This window comes from Scyliorhinus torazame, chromosome 6, assembly GCF_047496885.1.
Source record: "Scyliorhinus torazame isolate Kashiwa2021f chromosome 6, sScyTor2.1, whole genome shotgun sequence".
NCBI lineage: Eukaryota > Metazoa > Chordata > Chondrichthyes > Carcharhiniformes > Scyliorhinidae > Scyliorhinus > Scyliorhinus torazame.
Window position 1 is genome coordinate 33,548,179 of NC_092712.1, and position 24,100 is coordinate 33,572,278.

Sequence of the window (24,100 nt, forward strand, 5' to 3'; positions counted from 1 at the left end):
TGGGGAGTATGCAGGCGGGGAAGGCCCCGGGGCCGGATGGGTTCCCGGTGGAGTTCTATAGAAAGTATGTGGACCTGTTGGCCCCGCTACTATTGAGGACCTTTAACGAGGCGAGAGAGGAGGGGACCCTGCCCCCGACAATGTCGGAGGTGACAATTTCCTTGATTCTGAAGCGAGACAAGGACCCACTGCAATGTGGATCGTACAGACCGATTTTGCTCCTCAATGTGGACGCTCAGTTATTGGCAAAAGTGCTGGCCACGAGGATTGAGGACTGTGTCCCGGAGGTGATTCATGAGGACCAGATGGGATTCGTAAAGGGCAGGCAATTAAATACTAATGTGCGGCGGCTCTTAAACGTGATAATGATGACATTGGAGGAGGGAGAGGCGGAGATGGTGGCAGCTATGGACGCGGAAAAGGCCTTTGACCGAGTAGAGTGGGAGTACCTCTGGGAGGTGTTGCGTAGGTTTGGGTTCGGGGGAGGGTTTATTAGCTGGGTTAAGCTCCTTTACAGCGCCCCGGTGGCGAGTGTGGTGACGAACCGGCGGAGGCCGGAGTACTTTTGGCTGTACCGAGGAACGAGGCAGGGGTGCCCCCTGTCCCCCCTGTTGTTTGCATTGGCGATCGAACCCTTGGCCATATCACTGAGGGAATCTAATAAATGGAGGGGGGTGGTCCGCGGGGGAGAAGAGCATCGGGTGTCGCTATACGCGGATGACCTGCTGCTGTACGTGGCGGACCCAATGGAGGGGATGGTGGAGGTCATGCAGACTCTGAGGGAGTTTAGGGAGTTCTCGGGCTATAAGCTCAATGTAGGGAAGAGTGAGCTTTTTGTATTACAGGCAGGGGACCAAGAAAGAGGGATAGGGGACCTACCGCTGAGGAGGGCGGTGGGGAGTTTTCGGTATCTGGGGATCCAGATAGCCAGGAGTTGGGGGGCCCTACACAAATTGAATCTGACGAGGTTGGTGGACCAAATGGAGGTGGACTTCAAAAGATGGGACATGTTGCCGCTCTCGTTGGCGGGTAGAGTGCAGTCGGTCAAAATGGTGGTCCTTCCGAGGTTTTTGTTTGTGTTTCAGTGCCTTCCCATTGTGATCACCAAGGGCTTTTTCAAGAGAGTAGGTAGGAGTATTATGGGGTTTGTGTGGGCTAATAAGACCCCGAGGGTAAGGAGAGGGTTCCTGGAACGCAGTAGGGACCGAGGAGGGCTGGCGCTGCCAAACCTAGGGAGCTACTACTGGGCAGCAAATGTGGCGATGATCCGCAAGTGGGTTATGGAGGGAGAGGGGGCGGCATGGAAGAGGATGGCGATGGCGTCCTGTAAAGGAACGAGCTTGGGGGCGTTGGTGACGGCACCGCTGCCGTTCTCGCCATCAAAGTATACCACGAGCCCGGTGGTGGTGGCAATATTAAGGATCTGGGGCCAGTGGAGACGGCACAGGGGTGCAGTGGGAGCCTCGGTGTGGTCCCCGATCAGGGGTAACCACCGGTTTGTCCCGGGGAAGATGAACGGGAGGTTCCAGGGCTGGCATCGGGCGGGGATTAGAAGAATGGGGGACCTGTTCATTGACGGGACATTTGCGAGCCTAGGGGCACTGGAGGAGAAGTTTGAGTTACCCCCGGGAAATGCATTTAGATATATGCAGGTGAGGGCTTTTGTGAGGCGACAGGTCAGGGAATTCCCGTTGCTCCCGGCACAAGAAATTCAAGACAGGGTGATCTCGGGTGTATGGGTCGGGGAGGGCAAGGTTTCGGCAATACACCAAGAGATGAAAGAAGAGGGGGAAGCCCTAGCTTCTGCTAGGGTAAATGGGAGGAGGAGATCGAGGAAGGTTTGTGGGCTGAGGCCCTGGGTAGGGTTAATTCCTCCTCCTCATGTGCCAGGCTCAGCCTGATACAATTTAAGGTGGTTCACAGAGCGCACTTGACGGGGGCAAGGTTGAGTAGGTTCTATGGGGTAGAGGACAGATGTGGAAGGTGTTCAGGGAGTCCGGCGAACCATGTTCACATGTTTTGGTCATGCCTGGCACTGGAGGGGTTCTGGAGAGGAGTGGCGGGAGCAATATCCCAGGTGGTGAAAGTCCGGGTCAAGCCAAGCTGGGGGCTAGCAATATTCGGAGTAGTGGATAGGCCGGGAGTGCAGGGGGCGAAAGAGGCTGGAATTCTGGCCTTTGCATCCCTAGTAGCCCGGCGAAGGATCTTGCTATTGTGGAAGGAGGCGAAGCCCCCTAGCCTGGAGGCCTGGATAAATGATATGGCTGGGTTCATAAAGCTGGCGAGGATTACGTTTGCCTTGAGAGGGTCTGCGCAGGGGTTCTACAGGCGGTGGCAACCGTTCCTAGACTACCTCGCGGAGCGTTAGAGGAAGGTCGGTCAGCAGCAGCAGCAACCCTGGGGGTGGAGGGAGGGGGGAACGAGAGATTGTTTGAGGGGATGGAGGAGCAGGAGATAACATGGAGGGTGGGGGAAACTGGCACGTGCAGGCGAGAGCCAGTGTATAAAGCTATGTAAATATACCATTTTGCCATGTATATATCTTGCTCAGTGCGATTTTGTGTTATTTTGTTACGGGGGGGGGGGGTTATTGTTTGTAAGGGGGAAAAAATTGTACTGTTAAAAAACTTTAATAAATATATTTTTTAATTTTTTTTTTAAATGAAGTAATTTGCTCAATAATTGATAACCCAAAAACTAAAATCTAGGCACGTGTGTGTGATGAGGGTGTTGGGAGAAGAAGAAATGTGTAGGAAGCATTTTTCTGGAACGTGAAAAGGATGTAACAAAGTATAAAGTGAAATCTAATCATGGTTTTACACACTAGGACTATGTCAGTAACCGGTTGCTGCCACCTTTTGCTGCAGTGTTTTAGATTGACCTGCCTGCTAATCTTGAATTGCATGCAGGAGAAGAATCGAGAGAGGCAAGTCCATAAGAGAAGAACATTTACCCCATTTTTCTAAAACAAAAACAGAGGTCAGGAATTTATCAGCATTTGACCACAAAGCTAGCATTGGGCATTTTAAAATTCAGGTGCATGGTATGTTGCCAGCTGAGCTGATCCTGTTATTTTTTTTTAAATTGAAAGTACCCAATTCTCTTCTTCCAGTTAAGGGGCAATTTAGTGTGGTCAATTCACCTACCCTGCACATCTTTGGGTTATGGGGGTGAGATCCACAAAGACACAGGGAGAATGTGCAAACTCAAAGAACAAAGAACAAAGAAATGTACAGCACAGGAACAGGCCCTTCGGCCCTCCAAGCCCGTGCCGACCATACTGCCCGACTAAACTACAATCTTCTACACTTCCTGGGTCCGTATCCTTCTATTCCCATCCTATTCATATATTTGTCAAGATGCCCCTTAAATGTCCCTATCGTCCCTGCTTCCACTACCTCCTCCGGTAGTGAGTTCCAGGCACCCACTACCCTCTGCGTAAAAAACTTGCCTCGTACATCTACTCTAAACTTTGCCCCTCTCACCTTAAACCTATGCCCCCTAGTAATTGACCCCTCTACCCTGGGGAAAAGCCTCTGACTATCCACTCTGTCTATGCCCCTCATAATTTTGTATACCTCTATCAGGTCGCCCCTCAACCTCCTTCGTTCCAGTGAGAACAAACCGAGTTTATTCAATCGCTCATCATAGCTTATGCCCTCCATACCAGGCAACATTCTGGTAAATCTCTTCTGCACCCTCTCTAAAGCCTCCACATCCTTCTGGTAGTGTGGCGACCAGAATTGAACACTATACTCCAAGTGTGGCCTAACTAAGGTTCTATACAGCTGCAACATGACTTGCCAATTCTTATACTCAATGCCCCGGCCAATGAAGGCAAGCATGCCGTATGCCTTCTTGACTACCTTCTCCACCTGTGTTGCCCCTTTCAATGACCTGTGGACCTGTACTCCTAGATCTCTTTGACTTTCAATACTCTTGAGGGTTCTACCATTCACTGTATATTCCCTACCTGCATTAGCCCTTCCAAAATGCATTACCTCACATTTGTAAATACTCCATAAGGACAGTAACCTGGGCCATGAACGAAACTTCGTCAGCGCTATGAAGCAGCAGTGCTAACCACTGCTCCACCATGCCATAATGAGGCGAGGATCGCGCCGCACTGTGTTGCTCTTGCTCATGTATTTGCTTTGTTTGACCCTTGGACGGCTCATTAGCATCGTGGTCAGCACTGTTGCTTCACAGCTCCAGGGTCTCCGGTTCGATTCTGGCTTGGGTCACTGTCTGTGCAGAGTCTGCACGTTCTCCCCGTGTCTGCGTGGGTTTCCTCCGGGTGCTCCGGTTTCCTCCCACAAGCCCCAAAAGACGTGCTTGTTAGGTGAATTTGACATTCTGAATTCTCCTAAGTTACCCGAACAAGTGCTGGAATGTGGTGACTAGGGGCTTTTCACAGTAACTTCATTGCAGTGTTAATGTATGCCTATTTGTGACAAAGATTATTTTTTTTAAATTAAAAATTGTTCCGCAATGAAACCAATCACTATTTGTCAATATACTTTGTTGATTATTGGATTGGATTTGTTTATTGTCACGTGTACCGAGATACAATGAAAAATATTTTTCTGCGAGCAGCTCAAACAGATCATTTAGTACATGAAAATTTTAAAAAAGAAAATACATAAAAGGGCAACATAAGGTCCACTATGCAAATACAGAGACATTGGCATTGGGTGAAGTCTACAGGAGCGTAATATTAATCAGGTCAGTCCATAAGTGGGTCGTTTTGGAGTCTGGTAACTGCAGGGAAGAAGCGGTTTTTGAATCTATTCGTGTGTGTTCTCAGACTTTTGTATCTCCTGCCCAATGGAAGAAGTTGGAGGAGTGAGTAAGTCGGGTGGGAGGGTTCTTTGATTATGCTGCCCGCTTTCCCCAGGCAGCGGGAGGTGTAGATGGAGTCAATGGATGGGAGGCAGGTTTGTGTGATGGACTGGGCTGTGTCACGACTCTCTGAAGATGCTTGAGGTCTTGGGCCGAGAAGTTGCCAAACCAGGCTGTGAATCAGCCAGATAGGATGCTTTCTATGGTGCATCTGTAAAAGTTGGTAAGAGTCAGTGTGGACATGCCGAATTTCCTTAGTTTCCTGAGGAAGTATAGATGCTGTTGTGATTTCTTGGTGGTAGCGTCAACGTGGTTGACCAGGACAGATTTTTGGTGATGCGCACTCCTATATTATTCTTTTTGTCTACTGTGTACATTTCCTTGGCTACAGAAAAATGCTTTTCACTGTACTTCGGTACATGTGACGATAAATCAATCAATTAGTGAGCTGAACCTGTTACGGCAGGGGCCGAGGATGAGGGTGCAATAACCATTTTAGAACACTTGTTGTTTCCCTTTCATATTGCAATTGTGATATATACTCGGAGCTATAAATATATACATATTGGATGGATGCCATGAAACAACAGACCAAGGTGCTGGGAAAAGCTGGTGAAGGAGAAGCAACAGATGAGTGACCAACAGTTGGAGTGTGACTTTATGATGCTATGGCGGAGGTGGTAGTAGAGTGGCTTCCCAGCGGATGTGCTCAAATGGTATATTATGTTCCATAATTCTGGTCTGGTGCTCGGAAGGAAAATAACCATGGTAGGCAGCTGGGCAAGGGTGGTGCCCAACTCGGAGGGAAGCATTCTGAGTGATGGGCGAGGGCAGGGAAAGCACGGTAGCATAGTGGTTAGCACTATGGCTTCACAGAATCAGGGTCCCAGTTTAATTCGAGTTTGTCTGTGCGGAGTCTGCATGTTCTCCCTGTGACTGCGTGGGTTTCCTCCGGTTTCCTCCCACAAGTCCCGAAAGATGTACTGTTAGGTGATTTGAACATTCTGAATTCTCCCTCTGTGTACCCGAACAGGCGCCGGAATGTGGAGACTAGGGGCTTTTCACAGTAACTTCATTGCAGTGTTGATGTAAGCCTACTTGTGACAATAAAGATTATTATTATTAAGAGAAATTAATGTCTGGCTGTGGCCTGTGATTTTTAATGTGGAGCTCAGAGGAGCTCGGCTGCATCTCTCAGCTCCGCATTCAGATAAGTAGCTAAGAACGCATTTTACATGGTGACCTGCAGCTGATCCTTTTTGAGGACCATTGTTCGGCCATGTGAAGACCTCCTTTTCCCGGATGCAGCCTGCCTGGTTAATATGGCAATGAAGTGATTTAAGCCTTTGGGTTTAGCAAAAGCACTACCACCTTTTCCGTGCATATTTAAAGGGTTATAAGGTGGTATTAATAGATTTGCTGTATATTCTCCATTTGAAGTAAAGATGTTAAAATTAATTATGTGTAATTTTTCTTCAGTACAGCATGGAAGTTTCCTCCCTGTAAAGGATCTAATGAATGTTACACCACTGGCAGCAAATTGCATCAAGAATTTTGGTCACCACTCCATACAATTTGAACACTTGAATTTTAAAAAATGTATTCATGGAATGTGAGTGTCGCTCGCTGGGCCAGCATTTATTGCCCATCCCTAATTACCTGCCAACAGTGGGCAGCACATTAGCACAATGGTTAGCACTGTTGCTTCACAGTGCCAGGGTCCCAAGTTCGATTCCCGGCTTGGGTCACTATCTGTGCGGAGTCTGCACGTCCTCCCTGTGACTGCGTGGGTTTCCTCTGGGTGCTCCGGTTTCAAAGAAGAACAAAGAACAAAGAAAACTTACAGCACAGGAACAGGCCCTTCGGCCCTCCAAGCCTGCGCCGATCCAGATCCTCTATCTAAAACTGTCGCCTATTTTCTAAGGATCTGTATCACTATGCTCACTGCTCATTCATGTATCTGTCTAGATTTGTCTTAAATGATGCTATCGTGCCCGCCTCTACCACCTCCGCCGGCAATGCGTTCCAGGCACCCACCACCCTCTGCGTAAAGAACTTTCCACGCATATCTCCCTTAACCTTTTCCCCTCTCACCTTGAACTCGTGATCCCTAGTAATTGAGTCCCCCACTCTGGGGGGGAAAAAGCTTCTTGCTATCCACCCTGTCTATACCTCTCATGATTTTGTAGACCTCAATGAGGTCCCCCCCCTCAACCTCCGTCTTTCTAATGAAAGTAATCCTAATCTACTCAACCTCTCTTCATAGCTAGCACCCTCCATACCAGGCAACATCCTGGTGAACCTCCTCTGCACCCTCTCTAAAGCATCCACATCCTTTTGGTAATGTGGCGACCAGAATTGTACGCGGTATTCCAAATGTGGCCGAACCAAAGTCTTATATAACTGTAACATGACCTGCCAACTCTTGTACTCCATATCCCTTCCGATGAAGGAAAGCATGCCGTATACCTTCTTGACCACTCTATCGACCTGCACAGCCACCTTCAGGGTACAATGGACCTGAACACACAGATCTCTCTGGACATCAATTTTCCCCAGGGCTCTTTCATTTACAGTATAGTTCGTTCTTGACTTTGAACCTTCCAAAATGCATCACCTCGCATTTGCCCGGATTGAACTCCATCTGCCATTTCTCCGCCCAACTCTCCAATCTATCTATATTCTGCTGTATTCTCTGACAGTCCCCTTCACTATCTGCTACTCCACCAATCTTAGTGTCATCTGCAAACTTGCTAATCAGACTACCTATACCTTCCTCCAGATCATTTATGTATATCATAAACAACAGTGGTTCCAGCACGGATCCCTGTGGAATACCACTGGTCACAGTTCTCCATTTTGAGAAACTCCCTTTCACTACTACTCTCTGTCTCCTGTTGCCCAGCCAGTTCTTTATCCATCTAGCTAGTACACCCTGGACCCCATGAGACTTCACTTTCTCCATCAGCCTACCATGGGGAACCTTATAAAACGCCTTACTGAAGTCCATGTATATGACATCTACAGCCCTTCCCTCATCAATCAGCTTTGTTACTTCCTCAAAGAATTCTATTAAGTTCCTCCCATAAGTCCCAAAAGACGCACTGTTGGGTAATTTGGACATCCTGAATTCTCCCTCTGTGTACCTCAACAGGTGCTGGAATATGATGACTCGGGGCTTTTCACAGTAACTTCATTGCAGTGTTAATGTAAGCCTATTTGTGACAATAAAGATTATTATTCAGAGTGCATTGAGGAGTCAACCACATTGCTGTGAGTCTGGAGTCACATGTGGGCCAGACCAGGTAGGGTGGCAGCTTTCCTTCCTTATAGGGCATTAGTAAACCAGATGGGATTTTACAATTGACCATCTTGGTCATCATTAAACTTTTAAAATTCCTTATTGTTATTGAATTCAAAATTCACTATCTGCCATGGTGAGATTCAAACCCAGGTCACCAGAGCAATACCCTGGGTCTCTGAATTACTAGTTCAGTGGCGATGCCACTATGTCACTGCCTCCCCCTAGAATTTAACATCAATCATTATTTCTCTTTCCATTCTTTTGATAACCTGGTTATTTTTGACACTTATTTTCAACGGCCATACTGGTTCTTCCTGTTGTCTTGTGCTGAAATTGATTTGTTGCACTTCCGAACTGGAAAATAGCAGCTCTAACGACAAGGAAAAGAAAACCAATGTTTGTAGTAGCTTGTCCAGAATGATAGACCCCAAGGACATGGCCTGCAGGGAAGTGAGCAAGTTCAAAGCTATCATTATATTAGTAAACAAGCCGTACATCATTGCTTCCATCATTTATCTGGGGAACCTGTTCTAAACAGTTAACTTTGAACCTATGGTGCCTGAAGTAGTTTTCCTCACCTCATTTATGGGGTTGCCATTGACTAATTGGTAGAGACCGAACGCCATGGTTAGTCAATAGCTCCCATTATTGCACCATATGAATAGGATGGTAGAAGGGGAATGAGATTTTCCATTTTGGAGTTCTTGCGCCTTCTTCATGTTGGTTTCCAAAGTCACTAATCTGTGCTTTTCCAAAAAACATTTTGAGAAATAGCAAAATATTGAACATCCTGTACTTGCACTTAATTTTTTACTGTAGATCACAGGGCTTAATTATAAACTGACGGGATTGTGAAATATGATCCCATAATTACTATGCGGAATTTGCACACAAAGTTAGCTTGTAGCTGGAGTGAGAAGTGTGCCAGCCACGACTCAGTTGGCAGCACTCTGACCTCTGAGTCAGTCTTGGGTTCAAATTCCACTCCAGGACCGAGTGCGCAAGTCAAGGCTGACACTTTAATGCATTACTGAGGCGTGTTACAAAGTCAAAGGTGCCATCGATTTGGATGAGATGTTAGATCGAGCCCCTATCTATCCCTCAGGTGAGAGTAAAAGGTCCCTTGGCACTGTTTTAAAGAACACGGTATTCCACCTGGTGTCCCGGCCAATATTTATCCCTCGAGCAAAACCATTAAAACAGATGATCCAGTTATTATCCCCTCACTTGTGCAAATTGGCTACTGTGTTTCCTACAACAGTGGCAAACTTCAAAAGTGCCTTATTAGCTGAAAAGCACTTCTGAGGTATGCAGTGGCCACGAACGGGACCATAAAATACAAGTAAGGAATGCTGTAATTAAGTAATAATCTTTATTATTGTCACAAGTAGGCTTACATTAACAATGCAATGAAGTTGCTGTGAAAATCCCCGAGTCGTCACACTCCGGCGCCTGTTCGGGTTCACAGAGGGAGAGTTCAGAATGGCCAATTCATCTAACAGCTCGTCTTTCGGGACTTGTGGGAGGAAACTGGAGCACCCGGACGAAACCCACGCAGACACGGGGAGAACGTGCAGACTCCGCACAGACAGTGACCCCAGCTGGGAATCGAACCTGGGACCCTGGCACTGTGAAGCAATAGTGCTACCCACTGTCCTACCGGACCGCCCCATGGCTTTGGCTGAGCTACATCTGGAATATTGAGTAAAGCTTCAGACTCCTTATCTAAGAATCTATGTACTTCCCTGAGAAGGGATACAACAAAGGTATATGAGATTGATTCCTGCGATAAGAGGGGGAAGGATCATATGAGGTGAGGTTGCATGGGATGAGTCTATATTCTCTGGAGTTTTGAAACAATGATGTTCCCATTAGTTGATGGTACAAGGATTTGGGGTAAACTGATCTAAGGTTTTGGGCCAAAGATTCAGGGGGGGATGTGAGAAAGAAAATTGGATGGGCACTTGAGCGAAGCAAACTTGCAGAGTTACAGAGTTAAAACAGGGCAATGGGACTGATTGGATTGCTCTAAAGGGCTCAATGGGCCTAAATGGCTGCCTGCTGTGCTGTATGACTCTAATGAAAGGTGATCTCATTGATATATCAAATTCTTGAACGGCTTGGCAGGGTAGATGATGGGAATGATGTTTCTCCTGACTGCCAGCGATTGGAGAACCTAAATCTAGAAGCCATAGTCTGAGGACAATGGGTCAGCCAGTGAGGAGAAATTCTTTCACTTGGGGATGTAAATCTTTGGAATTTTGTACCCCGAGTGAAAAATCAGAAATGATCTTAGTGTAGTGGAGCTGGTTCGAGTGACTGTACGGCCTACTCTTATTTCTAATGCTTGGGAATTACATGTACGAAAACAACAATTTGACTTATTCAGTCACCAGAACAGAGTTGTTCTGCCAAATTTCAGAATGTCACTGCCGAGATCACACTGTTACACTTGCAGGAACTGTCAGACTTGCAAAAAGAATTACTTGCAAATTGTCTCAGCTGTATGTACTGACACAGAGATCCAAGCTCTTGTAGTTTTGAATCACAGTAGGTTTCTCAAATAGTGCTTATTCTGGAGAGGAGGAGAGATTTAAGGAATCTGTGGAAAAGGAGTGGGATGGGATTCTCCCGAAGTATGCAATGCTGTAAGTGGAATGAAAACCGTTCATTCTGAACACACTTGCAAATTAAATTCGTAACTTCACATTGTAATATTTCTGCAAGCTAATTTTTCATTTCCTTCTGCAAAAAAAATGGCATGTTTTTTAACTTGATCTCTTAATCAGCCCTGCTTGATTAGGCATCCAGAACTGCTCCACAGGGCCCGCCTCTATGGATTCTCCATATCATATCAACACAGAGTTCAGCTGACATTACATTTTTTTAAATGAGTCACTCTGTTCTGTATTTCAGTGTGTCACCTGCGGGAAGGGGTTTAAGAAGCTCTGGTCACTTCACGAACACAATAAAATAGTACATGGTTATGCAGAGAAAAAGTTCTCGTGTGAAATCTGCGAAAAGAAATTTTACACAATGGCCCACGTCAGAAAGCACATGGTCGGTAAGTGCATAAAATCATTGAAAGCTTTACAAGTTCCAGGAAAATGCTGAATGGAGTTCCCAATATTCTTGTAATGCATTTCACATATCAATATCAGTTTCTTCTGCAACCTCCCGGACTGAGGATCATTTGAGGCTCTTCTGCGTGTGACAGTTATTCCTAAAATGGTTATGGCTGAGGAAGCCTTTCAGCCTTCCGTGATTGCGCTGTCCCTCTGCCAAAGCACATAGCCCTGCAAAGTGTGTCTCTCTATGTTAATCTCCAATTCTTTTTTGAAAGCTCCAATTGTGTCTGCCTCCACCAGATCCTAATCACTTACTGTGTGAAAATAAAAAGTTGCTTCCTCATGTCAACACTGCTGCTTTTGTCAGTCACATTAAATCAGTGTCCTCTGGTTCTTGACCCTAATCTGTGTAGACCCTTCATAATCTTTGAACACTTCTATCAAATCTCCCATCGACCTCCTCTCTAAGGAGAACACCCTCAGATTCTGCAGTCCATCCATGTCATTGAAGTCCCTCATCCGTGGAAGCATTTTCCCACACTCTCTCTCTCTAAAGCCTCTGCATCCCAAGTGTGGTAACCACAATTGGACGCAATATTCCAGTTGTGGCCAAACCAGTGTTTTATAAAGGTTGTATGCTTTTACACTCTTACGCCTCTCTTTCTAAAACACCAGGTTAAAGTCCAACAGGTTTGTTTGGAATCACTAGCTTTTGGAGCGTAGCTCCTTCATCACCTGTGCCCACCCCAGTCCAACGCCGGCAACTCCACATCATCTCTACCTAAGACCAAGGTACCTTGAGCTTTATCAACCACTTTTTCTCCATCTACCTGGCCACCTTTAATGATTTCTGTACATATAACCCCAGGTCTCTCTGTTCCTCCATCCCTTTATTTTATATTGCTGCTCATTCTTCCGACCAAAATGTATCACTTCACACATCTCTACATTAAATTTCACCTGCCACATATCTGCCCATTGCGCCAGCCATCCACATACACTTGAAGTCTATAATTACCCCCCTCACAATCCTTACAAGTTTGTCATCTGAGAATTTTGAAATTGTGCCCTCTGCACCCAAGTCTTGATTATTAACCAACATTTCTTAAAGCCATGATCCTATTACCAACCCCTGAACGATCCTGGAGCCTTCCTCCAGTCCAAACACACTTCATCACCACTCTGCGTCAAAGTCTGGGAACTCCTTGCCTAACAATGCTGTGGTGTACCTACAGCACGCACACGCTTTGTGGTTTATAAAGGTGGCTCAGCAGCACCTTCTCACGGTCTGTTGGGGAGGGGCAACGGGTCTGGTGGGGAGGGGCAACGGGTCTGGTGGGGAGGGGCAACAAATGCTGGCCTTTGCCATTGATGTTCATACCATGAAACAATAACTGAAATAATGAAAGCACCTGTAGTGTCATCAAGCTGAACATGACCTCTTGAAGGTTATATGTTGCCCTGCTGTAGTTAGGGTTAATGGAACAGATAAGTGGGCTGTTGTATCTGATCCCGGACTGTTAAATGCTAACATGCTGCGTCAATTGGGAAGATAATTTCCTCTGTGATGATATCCCTCTGTTTGATGTGTAGGAAAATTCATCAAAACCACTTTTTAAAAATAAAATTTACCTGAAGAAAGGTATAATAGTGTGCATGACCCAAACAACTCCTGCAATGTCTTCTCTTCCTGGGCAGTGGTTGGTGAGGTTACCGTCACCAAAGATGAGATTCGCCCCATTGGGCATACTGGGTGTGATGGTTGGCGAGAGAGGAGATTGGGATAGTTTCAATTGCTGCCCTTTGGGAAGTGCCAAGACTGGCTGTGAACTTCTGCAAAGAGAATCCAAGTGCCTTTTGGAGGAAGCAAACTTGAACTTACACAAATTATTGTGGGAGGAAGGGAGCTCAGACCAAATGGAAAAATCCAAAAAACAGAAATATAGAATGGGTGAAGAGTTTGATGCAGAAATCGGCAGGGTTGTACAGAGACAGTTTGCTGTGTACCATCTGTACTACGGATTCGAAAGCTGACGGCCACTGACATTGTCTGGTGGGTATGATTATGCTTCAATTACCAGTTTGTTGAACATTACAAGATTACCAGAGGTGGTTTATTGACAATTTTGTCGATAGGTCCTGAAAGACTGAACAGTAAATATATAGGTCCTAGTTTCTGCTCAGTGGATTCTACAGGGTGGGTGCTGCAAGTTCTCCTTCTGCTGCAGTGACCTTTGGCGTCCAGGTATTCAAATCGAGGAGGTTACTGAACAGAAATGGCAGGGAGGTAGAGTGAAACTAAATGAAGCAATGCAGAATAAATGTTTGATTACATCAGTTTATTACAGTAATCAGCTTGTCTCTTTCAGCTCACACGAAGGATATGCCATTCACCTGTGAGACTTGTGGGAAGTCATTTAAACGCAGTATGTCACTGAAAGTCCACTCTCTTCAACATTCGGGAGAGAAACCCTTCAAATGTGAGGTAAGTGTTATCAGATATTTGCAACATCTCTTTTCCCCACTCCCCGCCGTCCCATTTTGCCAGAAAAGAATCAAAATCATTATTGATTGGATGTAAAAATATAACTTCCTTCTGCTTTTGTTCAGAGGAAAGATCAAACTGGAAGAATAAATTTCTTGATTTGCTTCAGAAGCAGATATAACGAGCCCTGGGTGCTATTTTTATGAAGTCCGTTGAGGTACAATCATTATTTTATCAAGTTTTGATTGTGCGGGGTTTTATTTTTGTGTTTTTTCTCTCCCCAAGTTACTTAGCTCTATTGTGCCACTGTCAGCGCCTTGTGAAATGTATATGGGAATGCTGCTAAATAAGTCGGTGTGTTTCAATGGCTTCTGGTGCTAGGGGCACATGATGTTATGAAGGTTCCAAGGGCAGCACGATGGCGCAGTGGGTTAGCCCTGCTGCCTCACGGCGCCGAGGTTCCAGGTTCAATCCCAGCTCTGGGTCACTGTCCGTGTGGAGTTTGCACATTCTCCCCGTGTTTGCGTGGGTTTGGCCCCCACAACCCAAAGATGTGCAGGGTAGGTGGATTGGCCACGCTAAATTGCCCCTTAATTGGAAAAAATGAATTGGGTACTCTAAATTTATTTTAGAAAAATGAAGGTTCCATAATGGTGTTAATTACCAGCCTAGTCTTCGGGACCAACGTAGTGAAGTGAATGAGGCAGCAACAACATTACAAGTTGAGCACCCCTTATTTAAAATTCCGAAAACCTAAAAATTCCCAAATCCGCACTTTTTACGAGCGCCGACGGACGTTATGAGTTCCCGGGCTCAATGTGCATCGTACATGCAGAGTTCCCAACGTGCATTACACATGCGCGGTTCCCACCCCGTCGCACGCGCGCAGCTCCCACTGCAAGTCGCACCCAGCCTGCTGCAGATGCGCATTATATTCCGAAATCTGGAAAATTCGAAAATCGGATACGCGCTCGGCCCCATGCATTCCGGATAAAGGATACTTAACCTATAGTATGAACACTGGAGTTTCAGTGACCTCAGCCTGCCAGCAATGCAGGTTGTGAACTCGGCCAGCAATGGGCTGGCTGGTTTTCCACTCGCTGACCAAAGAGGGCCGTAAACGTTGTTCTTGTGTGTATACAGTTGCTAGAGAAATGTGAAATCTGACCCTGACAGCCCCTTTTTCGTCAATACACTTCTGGCCTGCCCCTAATTTGACTGGGAAAATGCAGACTGTCGAGCTAAATTTTTAAACCACATTTTGGGAGCAAACAGATTAATAATCTTTATTAGTGTCGCAGGTGGGCTTACATCAACACTGCAATGAAGTTACTGTGAAAATCCCCTAGTCGCCACACTCCGACACCTGTCCGGAAACACAGAGGGAGAATTGTGGATTTCCTCTGGGTGCTCTGGTTTCCTCCCACAATTCCCGAAAGACGTGCTGTTAGTTGAATTGGACATTCTGATTTCTCCTGAGAGAGTAGTGAGTAAAGCATACAGTATCCTTGGCTTTATTAATAGGAACAAAGAGAACAAGAGCAAGGAGGTTATGTTGAACTTCTATAAACCGGACGGTCTGCACCTGGGCAGGACTGGAACTGATGCTAGAGCTGTTGGGGAGAGTTTAAACTAATGTGGCAGGGGGATGGGAACCGATGCAGGAAGTTGCAAGGTAGTAAAACAGGGACAGAAACAAAAGGCAGTAAGGGGGAAAGTGTAAGGCAGAGAAGCCATAGTCAAAAATCAAAAAGGGCGACAGTACAAGGTACAGTGACTGCGAGGAGCTCAGTGAATAGGACCATGAATATAAAAGGAATAAAACGGGAAGTGAAAACATTAATGGTAAGCAACGCGGCAGGTTGTTACATGAAGATATGGGTTCAACGACAAGGAAAATTAGGAGAACGGTTAAGAGGAAATATAACTTACTGATCGAGGTGTTAAGATTCAGAACAGAGGTTAAAAAAAGCCAACATAAGTGTACTTTACCTGAATGCTCGTAGTATTTGGAATAAGGTAAATGAGTTGATGGCGCAAATCATCGTGAATGACTGTGATTTAGTGGCCATTACTGAAACATGGTTAAAGGATGGTCACGACTGGGAGTTAAATATCCGAGGGTATCAAACTATTCGGAAGGACAGAGTGGATGGTAAGGGAGGTGGTGTAGCCCAGTTATTTAAGGATGACATCCGGGCAACAGTAAGGGATGACATCGGTTCTATGGAGGATAAGATTGAATCCATTTGGGTGGAAAGCAGGAATAGTAAGGCAAAAAAGTCACTGATAGGAGTAGTCTATAGGCCACCAAATAGTAACATTATGGTGGGGCAGGCAATAAACAAAGAAATAACTGATGCATGTAGAAATGGTACAGCAGTTATCATGGGGGATTTTAATCTACATGTCGATTGGTTTAACCAGGTCGGTCAAGGCAGCCTTGAGGAGGAGTTTATAGAATGTATCCGCGATAGTTTCCTAGAACAGTATGTAATGGAACCTACGAGGGAACAAGCAGTCCTAGATCTGGTCCTGTGTAATGAGACGGGATTGATTCAGGATCTCATAGTTAGGGATCCTCTCGGAAGGAACGATCACAATAGGGTGGAATTTAAAATACAGGTGGAGGGTGAGAAGGTAAAATCAAGCACTAGTGTTTTGTGCTTAAACAAAGGAGATTACAATGGGATGAGAGAAGAACTAGCTAAGGTAGACTGGGAGCAAAGACTTTATGGTGAAACAGTTGAGGACCAGTGGAGAACCTTCCAAGTGATTTTTCACAGTGCTCAGCAAAGGTTTATACCAACAAAAAGGAAGGACGGTAAAAAGAGGGAAAATCGACCGTGGATATCTAAGGAAATAAGGGAGAGTATCAAATTGAAGGAAAAAACATACAAAGTAGCAAAGATCAGTGGGAGACTAGAGGACTGGGAAATCTTTAGGGGGCAACAGAAAGCTACTAAAAAAGCTATAAAGAAGAGTAAGATAGATTATGAGAGTAAACTTGCTCAGAATATAAAAACAGATAGTAAAAGTTTCTACAAATATATAAAACAAAAAAGAGTGGCTAAGGTAAATATTGGTCCTTTAGAGGATGAGAAGGGAGATTTAATAATGGGAGATGAGGAATTGGCTGAGAAACTGAACAGGTTTTTTGGGTCGGTCTTCACAGTGGAAGACACAAATAACATGCCAGTGACTGATAGAAATGAGGCTATGACAGGTGAGGACCTTGAGAGGATTGTTATCACCAAGGAGGTAGTGATGGGCAAGCTAATGGGGCTAAAGGTAGACAAATCTCCTGGACCTGATGGAATGCATCCCAGAGTGCTAAAAGAGATGGCTAGGGAAATTGCAAATGCACTAGTGATAATTTACCAAAATTCACTAGACTCTGGGGTGGTCCCGGCGGATTGGAAATTAGCAAACGTGACACCAATGTTTTAAAAAGGAGGTAGGCAGAAAGCGGGTAATTATAGGCCAGTGAGCTTAACTTCGGTAGTAGGGAAGATGCTGGAATCTATCATCAAGGAAGAAATAGCGAGGCATCTGGATGGAAAGTGTCCCATTGGGCAGACGCAGCATGGGTTCATAAAGGGCAGGTCGTGCTTCACTAATTTAGTGGAATTTTTTGAGGACATTACCAGTGCGGTAGATAACGGGGAGCCAATGGATGTGGTATATCTGGATTTCCCGAAAGCCTTTGACAAGGTGCCACACAAAAGGTTACTGCATAAGATAAAGATGCATGGCATTAAGGGGAAAGTAGTAGCATGGATAGAGGATTGGTTAATTAATAGAAAGCAGGACTTCCGGGTGCGGCGATGACCAGCTAAGTCGCACGTTTCGGCAGCTCCCGGTGGAACGGACTTTTGGGCTCTTGATAGGAGCCCCAACGGCAATTTTAACGGCTAAAAACACCGTGCGGTAAACCAGAAGGGTGTTCCCCCTGGACACGGATGGAAAAAGGAGAGGAAAGTGGCCGGATTGCAGCGGATCCTTTGGAACAACGGCAAGGAAGGCAAGCAGAAACCAAGATGGCGTCGGAAGGTGGCAGTTTCATATGGGGCCCTGAACAACAAGAGTTTTTGAAACGCTGCGTGGAGGAGATAAAAAAGGAAATAAAGAAAGAGTTGTTGGCCCCGATATTACAGGCGATTGAAGGGCTGAAAGAGGAACAAAAGACCCAGGAGCAGGAGCTTCGGGTCGTGAAGGCGAAAGCAGCAGAGAATGAGAACGATATACAGGGCCTGGTGGTGAAGTCGGAGATACAGGAGGCACACCAGAAACGATCTGTGGAGAGGTTGGAGGCACTGGAAAACAACGCAAGGAGGAACAACTTGAGGATTCTTGGCCTTCCTGAAGGTGTGGAGGGGGCGGACGTCGGGGCATATGTGAGCACGATGCTGCACTCGTTAATGGGAGTGGAGGCCCCGACGGGTCCGTTGGAGGTGGAGGGAGCATACCGAGTTATGGTGCGAGGATCGAGAGCAGGAGAAACTCCCAGAGCCATAGTGGTGAGATTTCTCCGTTTTAAGGATAGAGAAATGGTCCTTAGATGGGCGAAGAAAACTCGGTGTAGTAAATGGGAGAACGCGGTGATCCGCGTCTATCAAGATTGGAGTGCGGAGGTGGCGAGAAGGAGGGCGAGCTTTAATCGGGTCAAAGCGGTACTTCACAAAAAGAAGATAAAATTTGGAATGCTGCAACCGGCAAGACTGTGGGTCACATATCAAGGGAGGCACCACTACTTTGAGACGACGGATGAAGCGTGGACTTTTATTGTAGAAGAAAAATTGGAATGATTGGACTACGAAAATGAACGTTTGGACAAAGTGGTGGGACGAGTGGGGGGGGGGGGGCGAAGAGGGGTTTTATGACTTAATCCTGCGGTATGGTAACTTTTCTTTCTCCCACAGGTGGTGATTGCGCAAAGGATGGGTAGGGCAGGTGTTCCATTCGGGGCTGGATGCGAAAAACAGGGGGGTGGCTATATTAGTGGGGAAGCGGGTAATGTTCGAGGCAAAGACTATAGTGGCGGATAACGGGGGCAGATACGTGATGGTGAGTGGCAAATTACAGGGAGAGATGGTGGTTTTGGTAAACGTGTATGCCCCGAACTGGGACGATGCCAATTTTATGAGGCGAATGCTAGGACGCATCCCAGACCTAGAGACCGGAAAGCTGATAATGGGGGGAGACTTTAACACGGTGTTGGAACCAAGGCTGGATAGGTCGAAGTCCAGGACTGGTATGAGGCCGGCAGCAGCCAAGGTGCTTAAGGATTTTATGGAGCAGATGGGAGGGGTGGACCCGTGGAGATTCAGTAGACCTAGGAGTAAGGAGTTCTCGTTTTTCTCCTATGTCCATAAAGTCTATTCACGCATAGACTTTTTTGTGTTGGGTAGGGCATTGATCCCGAGGGTGAGGGGAACGGAATATACGGCTATAGCCATTTCGGATCATGCCCCACACTGGGTAGACTTGGAGATAGGGGAGGAAACAAGAGGGCGTCCACCCTGGAGAATGGACATGGGACGAATGGCGGATGAGGGGGTGTGCTAAGGGTGAGGGGATGCATTGAAAAGTACTTGGAACTCAATGACAATGGGGAGGTTCAGGTGGGAGTGGTCTGGGAGGCATTGAAGGCGGTGGTTAGGGGGGAGCTGATATCAATAAGGACACATAAAGGGAAGCAGGAGAGTAAGGAACGGGAGCGGTTGCTGCAAGAACTTTTGAGGGTGGACAGACAATATGCGGAAGCACCGGAGGAGGGACTGTATAGGGAAAGGCAAAGGCTGCATGTGGAATTTGACTTGCTGACCACAGGCACTGCAGAGGCACAATGGAGGAAGGCGCAGGGTGTACAGTATGAATATGGAGAGAAGGCGAGCAGATTGCTGGCACACCAATTGAGGAAAAGGGGAGCAGCGAGGGAAATAGGGGGGGGTGAGAGACGAAGATGGAGAGACGGAGCGGGGAGCGGAGAGAGTGAATGAAGTGTTCAAGACATTTTATAAAAAATTGTATGAAGCTCAACCCCCGGATGGGAGGGAGAGAATGATGGATTTTTTGGATCGGCTGGAAATTCCCAAGGTGGAAGAGCAGGAAAGGGTGGGACTGGGAGCACAGATCACGGTAGAAGAAGTGGTGAAAGGAATTAGGAACATGCAGACGGGAAAGGCCCCGGGACCGGACGGATTCCCAGTTGAATTTTACAGAAAATATTGGGACTTGCTCGCCCCGCTACTGACGAGGACCTTTAACGAGGCAAAGGAAAGGGGACAACTGCCCCCGACTATGTCAGAAGCAACGATATCGCTTCTTTTAAAGAAGGAAAAGGATCCGCTACAATGCGGGTCCTACAGACCAATTTCCCTCCTCAATGTGGATGCCAAGGTAATGGCAATGAGAATAGAGGAATGTGTCCCGGGGGTGGTTCATGAGGACCAAACTGGGTTTGTGAAGGGGAGACAGCTGAACACGAACATACGGAGGTTGTTAGGGGTAATGATGATGGCCCCACCAGAGGGTGAAACGGAGATAGTAGTGGCGATGGATGCCGAGAAAGCATTTGATAGAGTGGAATGGGATTATCTGTGGGAGGTGTTGAGGAGATTTGGGTTCGGAGAGGGGTATGTTAGATGGGTGCAGCTGTTGTGTAGGGCCCCAGTGGCGAGTGTGGTCACGAATGGACGGGGATCGGCATATTTTCGGCTCCATAGAGGGACAAGGCAGGGATGTCCTCTGTCCCCATTACTGTTTGCACTGGCGATTGAGCCCCTGGCGATAGCGCTGAGAGGTTCCAAGAGATGGAGGGGAATACTTTGGGGAGGAGAAGAACACCGGGTATCTTTATATGCGGATGATCTGCTACTATATGTGGCGGATCCAGCGGAGGGGATGCCAGAAATAATGCGGATACTTGGGGAGTTTGGGGATTTTTCAGGGTATAAATTGAACATGGGGAAGAGTGAGCTGTTTGTGGTGCATCCAGGGGAGCAGAGTAGAGAAATAGAAGACCTACCGTTGAGGAAGGTAACAAGAGACTTTCGTTACCTGGGGATCCAGATAGCTAAGAATTGGGGCACATTGCACAGGCTAAATTTGACGCGGTTGGTGGAACAGATGGAGGAAGATTTCAAGAGATGGGATATGGTAGCATTGTCAATGGCAGGGAGGGTGCAGGCGGTTAAGATGGTGGTCCTCCCGAGATTCCTCTTTGTGTTTCAGTGCCTCCCGGTGGTGATCACGAAGGCTTTCTTCAAAAGGATAGAAAAGAGTATCATGGGTTTTGTTTGGGCCGGGAAGACTCCGAGAGTGAGGAAGGGATTCTTACAGCGTAGTAGGGATAGGGGGGGGCTGGCACTACCGAGCCTAAGTGAGTATTATTGGGCCGCTAATATTTCAATGGTGAGTAAGTGGATGGGAGAGGAGGAAGGAGCGGCGTGGAAGAGATTAGAGAGGGCGTCCTGTAGGGGGACCAGCCTGCAGGCTATGGTGACAGCCCCATTGCCGTTCTCACCAAGGAACTATACCACGAGTCCGGTGGTGGTAGCTACACTGAAGATTTGGGGACAGTGGAGACGACATAGGGGAAAGACCGGAGCATTGGGGGGGTCCCCGATAAGAAACAACCATAGGTTTGCCCCGGGGGGAATGGATGGGGGATATGGAATGTGGCAAAGAGCAGGTATAACGCAATTGAAAGATCTATTTGTGGATGGGAAGTTCGCGAGTCTGGGAGCGCTGACCAAGAAATATGGGTTGCCCCAAGGGAATGCATTCAGGTACATGCAATTGAGGGCTTTTGCGAGGCAACAGGTGAGGGAATTCCCGCAGCCCCCGACACAAGAGGTGCAGGACAGAGTCATCTCAAAGAAATGGGTGGGGGACGGTAAGGTGTCGGATATATATAGGGAAATGAGAGACGAAGGGGAGACTATGATGGACGAACTAAAAGGGAAATGGGAAGAAGAGCTAGGGGAGGAGATTGAGGAGGGGATGTGGGCAGATGCCCTAAACAGGGTAAACCCGTCGTCCTCGTGCGCCAGGCTAAGCCTGATTCAGTTTAAGGTATTACACAGGGCACATATGACTGGAACACGGCTCAGTAAATTTTTTGGGGTGGAGGATAGGTGTGCGAGGTGCTCGAGAAGCCCAGCGAATCATACTCATATGTTTTGGTCATGCCCGGCACTACAGGGGTTTTGGATGGGGGTGACAAAGGTGCTTTCGAAAGTAGTAGGAGTCCGGGTCGAACCAAGCTGGGGGTTGGCTATATTTGGGGTTGCACAAGAGCCGGGAGTGCAGGAGGCGAAAGAGGCCGATGTTTTGGCCTTTGCGTCCCTAGTAGCCCGGCGCAGAATATTGCTAATGTGGAAAGAAGCCAAGCCCCCGGGGGTGGAGACCTGGATAAATGATATGGCGGGGTTCATAAAGTTAGAGCGGATTAAGTTCGTCCTAAGGGGGTCGGCTCAAGGGTTTACTAGGCGGTGGCAACCGTTCGTCGAATATCTTGCGGAAAGATAGATAGGGGAGAACAAAGAAGGCAGCAGCAGCGGCCCAGGACTTTGGGGGGGGGGGGGGGGAGGGAGGGATGGGGGGGGGGGGGTGGCCTGAGACAAGGCAGTTGCCAATTAGGGCTAGTTTTTATTTTTGTTATTTAATATTTATTTATTTGTTGTTGTTTTTGTTTAAATAAAAAAGGTCATTATTATCTGTATTGTTACAATGTTGTGTAAAGGATGCACAATGTACTGTGTTGGTTGACCAAAAATTTTCAATAAAATATTATTTAAAAAAAAAAAAAAAATTAATAGAAAGCAAAGAGTGGGGATTAATGGGTGTTTCTCTGGCTGGCAATCAGTAGGTAGTGGTGTCCCTCAGGGATCAGTGTTGGGCCCACAACTGTTCACAATTTACATAGATGATTTGGAGTTGGGGACAAAGTGCACTGTGTCCAAGTTTGCAGACGACAGTAAGATAAGTGGTAAAGCAAAAAGTGCAGGGGATACTGGAAGTCTGCAGAGGGATTTGGATAGGCTAAGTGAATGGGCTAGGATCTGGCAGATGGAATACAATATTGACAAATGTGAGATTATCCATTTTGGTAGGAATAACAGCAAAAGGGATTATTATTTAAATGATAAAATATTAAAACATGCTGCTGTGCAAAGAGACCTGGGTGTGCTAGTGCATGAGTCGCAAAAAGTTGGTTTACAGGTGCAACCGGTGATTAAGAAAGCAAATGGAATTTTGTCCTTCATTGCTAGAGGGATGGAGTTTAAGACTAGGGAGGTTATGCTGCAATTGTATAAGGTGTTAGTGAGGCCACACCTGGAGTATTGTGTTCAGTTTTGGTCTCCTTACTTGAGAAAGGACGTGCTGGCACTGGAGGGTGTGCAGAAGAGATTCACTAGGTTAATCCCAGAGCTGAAGGGGTTGGATTATGAGGAGAGGTTGAGTAGATTGGGACTGTACTCGTTGGAATTTAGAAGGATGAGGGGGGATCTTATGGAAACATATAAGATTATGAAGGGAATAGATAGGATAGATGCGGGCAGGTTGTTTCCACTGGTGGGTGAAAGCAGAACTAGGGGGCATAGCCTCAAAATAAGGGGAAGTAGCTTTAGGACTGAGTTTAGGAGGAACTTCTACACCCAAAGAGTTGTGAATCTATGGAATTCCTTGCCCAGTGCAGCAGTCGAGGCTCCTTCGTTAAATGTTTTTAAGATAAAGATAGATAGTTTTTTGAAGAATAAAGGGATTAAGGGTTATGGTGTTCAGGTTGGAAAGTGGAGCTGAGTCCACAAAAGATCAGCCATGATCTCATTGAATGGTGGAGCAGGCTCGAGGGGCCAGATGGCCTACTCCTGCTCCTAGTTCTTATGTTCGTCTGTTCTAAGACATTGGTTCGGTCTCGACTGTATTGTGCCCAGTTCTGGGCTCCACACTTTGGGAAGGAGGTGAAGACATTGGAGTACAGGCAGCACGGTAGCATTGTGGATAGCACAATTGCTTCACAGCTCCAGGGTCCCAGGTTCGATTCCGGCTTGGGTCACTGTCTGTGCGGAGTCTGCACATCCTCCCTGTGTGTGCGTGGGTTTCCTCCGGGTGCTCCGGTTTCCTCCCACAGTCCAAAGATGTGCAGGTTAGGTGGATTGGCCATGATAAATTGCCCTTAGTGTCCAAAATTGCCCTTAGTGTTGGGTGGGGTTACTGGGTTGTGGGGATGGGATGGAGGTGTTGTCCTTGGGTGGGGTGCTCTTTCCGGGAGCCGGTGCAGACTCGATGGGCCGAGTGGCCTCCTTCTACACTGTAAATTCTATGAAAGATTCTTAAGAATGGTTCCAGGGATGGAGAACTTCAGTTACGTAGATAGATTGGAGAATTTGG

General features: G+C 46.8%; 1 protein-coding gene across 5 annotated transcripts in view; it reads left to right on the forward strand.

Annotated features, from left to right (window-relative positions):
* The window catches only part of zbtb47b (zinc finger and BTB domain containing 47b), a 338,016-nt gene that overhangs the window by 289,692 nt on the left and 24,224 nt on the right, over nt 1-24,100 (forward strand). For all 5 annotated transcript variants that reach the window (XM_072508103.1, XM_072508102.1, XM_072508101.1 and 2 more), the window contains 2 exons: nt 11,063-11,210; nt 13,584-13,699. In XM_072508103.1, the coding sequence (XP_072364204.1) occupies nt 11,063-11,210; nt 13,584-13,699 (264 nt within the window). The remainder of the gene's footprint in view (nt 1-11,062; nt 11,211-13,583; nt 13,700-24,100) is intronic.